At 32.1% G+C, this 10,952-nt stretch overlaps 1 protein-coding gene across 1 annotated transcript; it reads left to right on the plus strand.

Moving 5' to 3' along the window:
• On the plus strand, positions 5,906-7,110 carry LOC109350587 (mannose/glucose-specific lectin-like). The gene is made up of 2 exons (XM_019591810.1): positions 5,906-6,235; positions 6,484-7,110. The coding sequence occupies exons 1-2, from the start codon at positions 5,978-5,980 to the stop codon at positions 7,108-7,110; spliced, it is 885 nt and encodes a 294-aa protein (XP_019447355.1). The 5' UTR covers positions 5,906-5,977.

The following is a 10,952-nucleotide window of genomic DNA, read 5'->3' on the forward strand; positions in this document are numbered from 1 at the left end:
GTCAACCCGCTTTCCTATTGTTTGTAATGTGTATTCTACATATTAAGTTGTATTATATATTGTAATTTGTAGTTGAATATATATTCGTTTGAGGTAATTGTTCAATCTTAAAGAAAGGATACATATACAATTGTGTTCATCAAGAATAGAGTCTTGATATCTTCACTTAATTTTATTTTCTACCGTGTTGACATGTATTACTGTGTCTGTCAACCCGCTTTCATATTGTTTGTAACGTGTAGTCTGCATGTTTTAAATGTCAAATATTCACATACTCTTTACTCAATGACATACATTCTGACCAATGCAATATATTTCATGCATTCCTATTTTTTAATTTAATGGATATACATTATGACCAATGCAATAGATTTACTCAATATATTTTAATTAATTAGATAAAAAAATCACTTTTATATGTAGAATACACAATACAAACGATAAGAAATTGGGTTAACAGACCCGGTAGTGTCTGCTAACACGCTAGAAAATAAAATTAAGTGAATATATCAAGACTCTATTCTTGATGAACACAATTGTATATGTATCGTTTCTTTAATATTGAACAATTACCTCAAATGAATATATATTCAACTGCGAATTACAATATATAATACAACTTAATATGTAGAATACACATTACAAACAATAGTAAAGCGGATTGACAGGTAGTGCCTGTCAACACGCTATCATCTATAAAGTTAAAATAGGTTATAGGTTATAATTATATACGTAGTGTAGTTTCCCCTTGCTTAGTTAGTCCTTATAATTAACTATTACTTATAATATTTTCACATACATCAAATAAAAAATATTAAGTTTAAAAATTATATTAATGACAGTTTCTCGATAAAGCTAAAGGGAATTACCCCCACTAAAAATATCAAATCATCAATGTGAATTTTAATGACAGTTTTTAATAATATCACAATTTATTTTTATATTTTTATCACAAAAATTATAATATCATGTATAGCCAATACTAAGAAATATAATATAATTCTCCGATTCAAATATATAAAAGTTAAATATTTAATATCATTAAATAAGAATGTAAATTTTTCGTCCATAGTTTGTAAAGAAAATAAAGAAAGGAAAGAATGAAAATGCAAAGCGTCAATGATTGCATTAGCAACGTTTGCCTATTTTTGATGAAGACAAGGAATTAGCTAAAGCTTGAAGATGACTCAACGTTTGCCTATGTTTTGGAAATCATGTATTGCATGAGCATGTATCATATAGGGAGTTTACCATACATTAACAAGTGAATTTTTACACTGGTTAATCGATTAAGGTAACCCGTTAATCGATTAACGTAAGTGTTTTTCTGCTATTTTAACAGCATAACTGAAAAACCGTTTTTGAGAGCTAAATTCTGTTTTGTATAAATACTGGCTTAATTGCATAAACGGTATGTAGAAAAAGAGAGAAAAACACAGAGAAAAAGATATAGATCATCATTGTTAGAATCTATTAAGAAAGTGTTGAATTAGGAGAAAGTTTGGATCATGCTAAGGCTTTAGATTTCATACTCACATTGCATGTTTCTTTGAAAAGCTTTCTTGCATATTCTTGTGTTTTCTTGAAAGAAAAAGAGATAGATCTTTTTGATTGCATGAGTATTAATATTAGACTAGGACGTCTTGTGAAGTTCTTGCTTAGGTTTTAGGCTTTGTTTTCCATTGTAATATCCGAGTATTAAGTACTCATTCATAACTCAAAGCATTATTGAAAAAGGATTGGGAAAATCCTAGCTGCGGTTAGGTAAGGTATTCTTCACACAAAGACTTGGAGGTATTGGGATAAAGAGCGATACCTTGGCTGGGGCCGAATCGCTTAAGAAAGGTTTTCTTGGGAGGCGGTTTTGTGAAAGGTCAAACCAAGGGTGTTGAAGTTCTTTGGGTTCCAAGAAGGAAACGTTCAAGTTTTGTAATTGGAAACTTGTATGTAACGTACATTGTGTTCTATAGTGAATAAGGAAAATCTCACAAATCAGAGGGGAGGACTGGATGTAGTTTTGCAGTGGACAGCAAAACGAACCAGGCTAAAATCCCTGCGCAATCTTTTATATCCTTTTTCTCTTTTATGTTTCAAGTTGTTTTAATGCGAATCTAGAACTATGTTCTTGTTAATCTTGCACAAAAGTATCTGTTGTATATATGTTTGTGTGTTTGTTAATAACCGTGCAAGTTGTTGTTTTGATCATTCTGTTTTTGTTACTTGTTAATCGATTAAGACCAGTTGTTAATCGATTAACTAGGCATTTTTCAGCAAGTGTGCAAAAACCAGAAAAGTGGAAATTGAGTTCCGCCACACCTCCCCCTTCTAGGTGTATTCCGCCACTGATACCTAACAAAGAAAACTGTTAAATTTTTTAAAATTTCCCTTCCTCCATCAATGAATCAACAGATTAATAATTTAGGTGAAAATAGATTAAATATGGTGAATTTATTTGTTTATATTTATTTCTACTTGAATTTAGTTAACTTAATATTTTCGTTGCTTCTGAACTCACAAATAAATAGTAATTGTGTATGCTCAATGAAAATACATTAAAAATAAAAAAATATAATTATTTAAAATTACCAACAAAAGTGAAAAATAACAAATAAATTAAAAAGATGTACAAAACATAAATGTTTAGAAGTGAGATGATTATAAATATAAAAATACTTGTTAAACGAGGGTTACATTTTCTTTAGATCCATTAGTGAGAAGAATAGATATATTTCATAATTATATATATAACTAGATATACTACATAAGCCATTTTTTTGCGAATAGAGCCAATATCCCCTTTAACCACCATTAATCTTCCTTTTGCACTTAGTCAATGAATGAAGAGTAAAGAAGCTTTTTAGAAAGATAAAAGACAATATTGATTAAGATAATACGACCACCAATAGGAAGTATGATTCATTTTCCAAGATGAAAGTATTAATTAGAGTCAATCTATTAGCGATTTCCAGGTTTCACATCTTCTACAGTTTACATCCATTAGGATTCCTAGATAAGAAATGGGTTGGGAGGTAACCATGTAATGAAGATATACGACCAATAGTTTGAGGAAGTCCTCCTTGATGTTCAACCCCATCAATTTACTTTTAGTGAAGTTTACTTTTAGATTGGAAGATAGCTCAAATAACCCTAAGATGCTTTTCAAAATGCTGAAATATTATGCTATAAGCATATCTTTGACTAGGATAGCATCATCAGCGAGTTGTAGCAGGGAAACGTTAACATCGCCGAGTCCCACCTTGTAAGGAGTAAAAAGACATTTCATGGCTTGTCTAGTGAGTCCAAAGAGAACTTGTGCCACAATTAAGAATAGAAATGGAGATAAAGAGTCTCCTTTTCGTGGGCATTGTTGAAGTTTGATATCCATTTGTAGAACTATCGTTAACTGAGGTTGTTCTTGTGTTCATACATTCTATTATCCAGTATCTCCATCTTTGAGAGAAACCTAATCAAGACATCATGTGGTCAATAAAGCTCTAAGAAACATAATCAAAAGCCTTTTCAAAATCGATCTTGAATATGGCACATGGTCGCCCTAATCTCTTCGCATCATGACTGATTTTGTTTTGAATCACTACATCGGCGAGAATGTGTATTCCTTTGAAAAAAACAGATTGAGTGTCATTGATTAGTTTCTCTAGCACATTCCAAAGTCTATTTATGAGAAGTATCGCAAGGATTTTGTATAAGAAACCATTAAGAAAAATGAGCTTGTAATCCCCCATATGTTGTAGGTGGTTTCTCTTTAGGATTAACTAAATAAATTAACAATACACTGAAATGACTTTAAAACATGCCAAGTGTTATTAATAATTGACAACGAGCTTCCAACTTGGTTAAAACCCTCTAGACAAGTCACCTAAAAATATCAAAAACTAATAATACTAAGATAAAAATCTAAATAACACAAACTTTCAAAATGAGATTTCTAACCATCACAAGTATAAAAAATCTGATAACAAATAATAATTGGAATTATTGTTGATTGGAGCTATGGGTTCGAGAAACAATAAAAAAATGTAAGTCTCAAATTATAGAGAAATAAAGGAAGATGATACATAAATTATTAAGTCTCAAATTATAATGCTACCTATAATTGATAGATGAACTACTTTTTTTCCTTTTCTCCGTTACTATTTTTTTTTATCTCTTCCTTCTCTTTTATATTCCCGGCTACTTGATTTTTGTGGTTGAATGTTAAAATCTAAAATGAAAATGTTTTTCTATATTATCTTTTTTATGCTAACATATTCTCCACTAACCCAATAATCCTAATTATTATTTTTGATGAAAAAAATGAGATGTTTTACTCTAAATAATCTTTTAAAGTTGTCACAATTAAAACCTTAGGCAATAAAAAAGTCATTTAAAAGAAGACTTCTTTCTCCTGCAAAATGACAGCAATTAGATCCGATCTTAACAAATTAAAAATATAATTCATATTAAAAAAGGTTATGGTCAGCTCCGGTATCAATTAATAATCTTTCTTTCTTTTAAATAAAATAATAACGTGATACAAGGGTACTATAATGGTTAGCAAAACTGAATGTCTATATTTTCTATTGGCAAAAGAAAAAAAAATATTAATTTTAAATGATGTTTATAATATTTTCCAACTGAAAATTTATGTGAGAAGCATAATTAAGACAATTGAGGAAGACAATGACAAGGGTGAGAGACTCAAGTAGAATAAAATAATGAAAACATGGTACTCCTTCTATTGATCTAAAATTAGGGCTTCACCTTCACATGATTTCATATATGCTTTATAGTCCACTTGTTTAAGTTGAAAATGATGAATGTCTATATAAAGATGTATATTTCACCACTTAATGTTTCTATAGTTTGTAAATACCCTCTTGCTATTAATTTTTTTCAAAAATGGCCCTCAACTCTTCTCCTTCTATTTATACACATAGCACTTTAAACTAAAATCTCCAATTACAATGAACATTACTATAAAATAAAATAAAAATATTTATTTTTTAAACTCAAAACAACATGGTTTTAGTTGTTTTTTAAAAAAATATTTTTTGATTGACTTATCAGTCACCATTTTAAAATTAAACCGACCAAGTTAAGTTAAATCAATTTAATTTTGATACAAACTGGTAAGATGAGAGAATTGGAGCGATCAAATATCTGGTTCACAATTGAACCAGTTGGACTGACTGGTCCGAGTTGAGATTTATAACATTACAGGGGAATATGTATTTTAAATATTAGGGAATAAATTACATATAACCTCAACTATAAGGAAGTAAAAATTTTATTCTCCATTTTATATATTTACTAAAAACTCTTATAAAAATATAAAAGTATTTTGTGAACTATATTTTTCATGTTTATCCTTATTTCTTTTATATGTAAATATCTGTATGTTTGTATTTATTGTGAGTAAATTTGATATGAGTAAGACTCGAACCCATAACTTCATTCAGTTCATTCATCAAACTTTTCACCCTAACCATGACAGGCTAGCCTCTTATGTAATATTTTGAGGTATAATTTATGGTCCAATTGTCACACTAAAGAAGACAGTAGTTTTGAATATTTATGCTAAGTCTGTAATGTAACATGGTAGAGTCGTTGAACAATCTTTATATAATCTAGGTTGTTGTCACACCACTTGTGCTTAGGAATAAATTTGTATTATAAATAAATATGAAGTATTTTTAAACAATTTTTCTCATGACTTTCACAAGACTTTAGATTTATTTTTTCTAAAGCAAAAAACAAAAGACAAGCTATTATATTTATAAAAAAAGACATGTGAGATAAACATATTTTATTTAATATCACTGAGTGTTATCCATATACATTTATAGTAATTTTGGCAAGAAAACTAATGTAAGTGAATCATTTTTGGTCCTATAAATATCCTAAAGGCTAAGGTTAACATTCACATCTATCCAAAACCAAAAGCTAAAGTGATAGATATATAGTATAATTGCATGCCATGGCCATCTCCAAGAAACCCTTTCTTGCTTTCTTATTCTCAACAATGTTGGTCATGCTAGTGAGTTTCTGCTCCATGGTGAATGCATCTGATTCACTCTCATTCACTTATGGTAACTTCGGCCAAGATGAAAAGGACTTGATCTTTCAAGGTGATGCAAACGTTATTTCAACCACCAATGTCCTACAACTTACCAAGACTAATGGTCAAGGTGTGCCACAGCAACAAACTTTTGGCCGAGCCTTATTTTCTGCCCCGGTAGGTTAATATATATGTTATTAATTTATTTCCGTATGTATTGATTGCCCATCCCAACAAGTATCATTTCCACGAATCGAAGCTAAACCTTTTTGGTCTTCCTAGAGATAGTAAGGCCTTATACAACTATAATTTTTTGGTCATCGTGAAGATCTAGTAGGGTCTTACACCACTAGATGAACACTAATAGATGATATCTTTTGTAATACTAAATACTAATGATTGTTATTGTTTGAATTGATGAACAGTTGAGGCTTTGGCAGAAAAGCACAGGTAGAGTCTCAGGATTTGAAAGCACTATCAAATTTGTCTTGACATCACCAACAACCACCCCATCAGATGGATTTGCCTTCTTCATTGCACCAATTGATACTAACATACCAATTGGTACACTTGGAGGATACTTGGGACTCTTCAATTCAAAGACTGCACTTAACGCCTCTGCTAGCCAAGTTGTTGCTGTTGAATTTGACACTTTCTATGGTGGAGATAACATTTGGGATCCAAACTATACCCATATTGGAATCAATGTAAACACTATCCAATCTTCAGCATATGTGAAATGGGATAGAGTAGAGGGTGCAATAGGCACTGCTCACATATACTATAACTCCTCCACTAAGAATCTAACTGTTGTTTCTTCTTATCCTCATGGTATAGTTTACACTGTTTCTTATGTGGTTGACTTCAAAAATGTGCTTCCCGAATGGGTCAGAGTTGGAATCAGTGGTGCATCTGGGGGTGGTGTTCAACTGCATACTATTAAACAATGGGATTTTTTCTCTTCATTGCATTACACCAATCCCAACAACAACAACATCATCATGAAGAAGGAGAAAGAAGATGACATAATCATTGCACCTATTGTTGTGTGATTTGTTCATTGAATTAATAAGGACTTGCATGTCTAATCTACTCTACTCTACTCTAGTCTAGTCTATGGGTTTTCTTTAATAAATTCTCATAATGCTGATAAACAAAAAAAGTACTCTAGTCCATGCACGCAATGGTTCACGTACGTAGTTTCTGTTTTGAGTATTCGATGTTGTAATTTCAAAAACTTTATGTATCAATTATCAATGAAGTTAACTTTCAATATGAACACACTTTGAGTCATCTAATTAACGTACTAACATATCACTAGTGAGATATCAATTATAAATAATAATCCTCTCCATTAAAGATAAAATTGTTATTACATGTTACATTTTTTTGTGTTAATATGTATCACTTGTCTCTCTATTAATGGATATGATCCTTACTCATCAATTATTGGTATACAGTTTGCCAACAAGAGAAGTTTGGTCTCTCAAATAAACAAATTACCATATTTCGAAGCCTCCTGATTTCTAAGTCATTTAATTATATTATATTGAAGGCAACAAGTATTATGAAAAACGTAAGGCTAAAGATGCACTTTGAAAACAAAGCAACATTTATTACGAATATATTGTCAACTTTAGGAAATACTAGAGCATTATCTCAAATCAAACAAAAAGGCGCCCCTTATAGTTTAACCCAACCAAATGACAAGTTGTTGTAATTTATTGAAAATGATGAGTTTTTGAAGTGATTTTAATATACATTAATGATTTTATTTATGGTGACTTTTGAATTTGTGAAATGAAAAAATCAACTAGGCCCATATTGCTTCTAAGAGAGAAGTTTGAAGGCTTTATAAGCCTTAAGTTTTATCATTGGGGTGTGCCCCAAGCGGTATAGTGAGTTTTGTGGGTGAGTGATGACTCACATAAATAAAATCCCTCCACACACGCGTGCGTACCACCACCACCTACATTGCCGTCCGTCCGGCCGGCATGCCACACGTGTGAGACTTAGTCCACACGGTTAAAGAGTGAGAGGAGATCTCTCTCGGGTGCTCCGCGTGGAGAAAGTTTGCAGCCGTCGGATCATGTGATCGTTTGAGATTTGGCCACCGTTTTGGGCCGACGGATGAGAGATCCGTTGGAGGCCTCACACTATAAATAGAGGTCTCCTCCTCTCATTAGAACTTGCACCTCAAAGGCGCTTCCTCTCAACTTTTCTTCCCCTAATACTCCACCGACGCATTTCCGAAACCTTCTCCCTATTTCTTTCTGTGGCACTTGAGAATTGGCACATGCGGCCAAAGTGAGATTTTGAGAACTAACACTGGTAGTCAATATTGTTGGTAAATAATAGGCACAAGAAGCCATATTGTGGGAATTCGAGAACTGACACTAGTAATCAGTATTGTCAGTGTATTCGAGAACGATTCTTACACTAGTGCAATAAGAAATCATATAATAAAGAACTGAGCCGTTTTATCCTGGGGACGACGTGGTTGAGAGTCTGCTTACACAATTTTAGTAGTACCATGAAACGTCTTAAAGAGAGCGACCTAGTCCTGATTCAGTCAATAAAGATTTTCTCGTGCTATTCAAAATTGTTGTGAGCTATGCAAACAACAGGAGTCAAAAATAGGAGTTAGGAATAAACCTCCTATAATAACAAATTAAAGTAAAAGAACTTCTAATCTTGACTACTCTCTTAGGTTGTTCTCACTGTATCACTACATTAATTTTTTTGATCAAAAAAGATAAACTTTATTAAAAATGAATGAGGGTGCCAATAAATTCACAGGAAAATTACACAAGGAAAGGAGAGTCAAGACAAATGAGTGAGACAATGGTGATGGTTTGACACCCAAGTAACATATATAAGGTAATGCAGACATGGTCCACTGATCCAAAGCCAAGATTTCAGCTTCATAGAATCTATGATGTGTTGAATAATCAACTTGTTTGAGTTAAAGATGGTATCATTATGCACTAACCAGATAAACGAAGTTGGGAAATTGTTAAGTGTGTCAATTCATCATTTATATGCTTAGTCCCTAAGAAGGATAGTTCCTAAAACATGAAAGATATATACTTGTATCCTTAATCGGTTGCCTATACAAAATCCAAGCTAAACTTCTTAGAAACAATGATAACAATAGACATGCCTCCTTAATCGGATCCCTATACAAAATCCTAGCTAAACTTCTTAGCTAAAATCCTACCCCAAAATATTGATAGAAATACACATGCCTCCTTAAAGAAAATTTCACTATGGATTAGAGACTTGGATAAACTAGATCCAGCGACCCTTGAAGATAAATGCTAGTTCTAGAGTAGTATCAAAAAGAGGGTTGGAGATGGAAAAACACTAGTTTTTGGTATGAAAAGTGGCTAAATTCTGAAAAACTCGAGGACCAGTATCATAGATGGTACAATCTAACACTAGAAAGAGACACATAGGTAACCTAGGAAGCTGGTAGAAGTGATTTTGGAAATGGTCCCTATCTTGGAGAATACAACTTTTTGTTTGGCAATTGGAACTAGCATATTCTCTTATACAGGTCCTACAACAAACTATCTTAAGGAGTGACACGGAAGATCATTAGGAGTGAGTTCATGACAAGTTAGGTCAATATATTGTCAAATCAACATATTAGGCCCTTCTTAGTAAGGTGGATGACTAGGATCAACATAGTAATTTCAAACTCTTTTGGGAGTCCAAAACACCCTTAAAGACATGCCTTTGCTTGGAGACTATTCCAGAATAGAGTACCCACCAAGGAAGCTTTGCTCAAGAGAGGAATCACAAAACTACATGAAGGAAGCAACTACAAGTTTTGCGACAAGGAACAAGAAACTTCCTAATATCTACTCTCAATATGCAGATTCACTTACCAGCTTTGGCAGTTGATATATAATATTTGATTAGGGTTTGACATCACTCTTCCACAAGATATGGGAGGACATTTCATAATTCACATGGGTCTGCCTATCAACAAAAAGAGTAGGATATTCTGGAGCATCATCTGGCTATCTTCGATATGGTCAGTTTGGCTAGCAAGGAAGACATCATATTCAACTCCAAAAAGGCCACTATTCAACAAACCATGGAGACAGTGAAGGTGAAATCATGGAGAAAGTAAAGGTGAAATCATGGCTCTAGATCCAGGAAAAAACGAACACACAATAATGCCATTCTCTGAGTGGAACTGTAACTAATATGAATGTTTAACTTCTTATTGCTCCTAAGTTTCTTGTTGTAATTATGTGGTTACTATACCTTTCATGTACCATTTGTACTCTTCTATTAATATAATTTTTCTTATAAAAAACCATATAGACCAAGTAGTTTCTAGCCAAATGCTACTCCGGAACTTTCGGATTTTCTTCTAGTGCAGCAAACCCTTATGCATGAGAAAATGGTTGATATATTTAGAAGGAAGTGCAATGCTTAGATCCAACTAATTGTATATTAATTACCACATGAGAGTAGATCTTCTATTTTAAGATGTGTATCATTCTATGTATTCTTTCATTATCATTAGTCAGAAAATATAAAGTTAATATATATATATATATATATATATAATTCATGTTTTACTTTTCTAACTAATGAAAAATTAAATAAAAAATACATGGAATAGTACAAACTTTGAGACAAAGATGTAGCTCCTTGTCATACTGAGTATGTGAACCACCAAGTAAAAAAGAAATGACAATAAGACTCTGGTTGCTCACTACAAAGACTACAAAACAAACATTCATCACTCGTTGTGATGATCTATCTTTTCAATAAAACTTCTAGATTGGGGAGTCTATTATGGAAGAGTCATCATCAAAAAATAATAACCTTATTCTAAAGCGTCTAGATTTAATTTCAAAATGAATATTTAAAT

The sequence above is a fragment of the Lupinus angustifolius genome, chromosome LG06 (assembly GCF_001865875.1).
Source record: "Lupinus angustifolius cultivar Tanjil chromosome LG06, LupAngTanjil_v1.0, whole genome shotgun sequence".
Lineage (NCBI taxonomy): Eukaryota > Viridiplantae > Streptophyta > Magnoliopsida > Fabales > Fabaceae > Lupinus > Lupinus angustifolius.

What these genes read in the sequence shown, in the direction of transcription:
- LOC109350587 (XM_019591810.1), top strand. Translation starts at nt 5,978, where the DNA reads ATGGCCATCTCCAAGAAACCCTTTCTTGCTTTCTTATTCTCAACAATG. An exon ending in GAGCCTTATTTTCTGCCCCG is followed by an intron (nt 6,236 to 6,483) that starts GTAGGTTAATAT and finishes ATTGATGAACAG; the next exon opens with TTGAGGCTTTGGCAGAAAAG.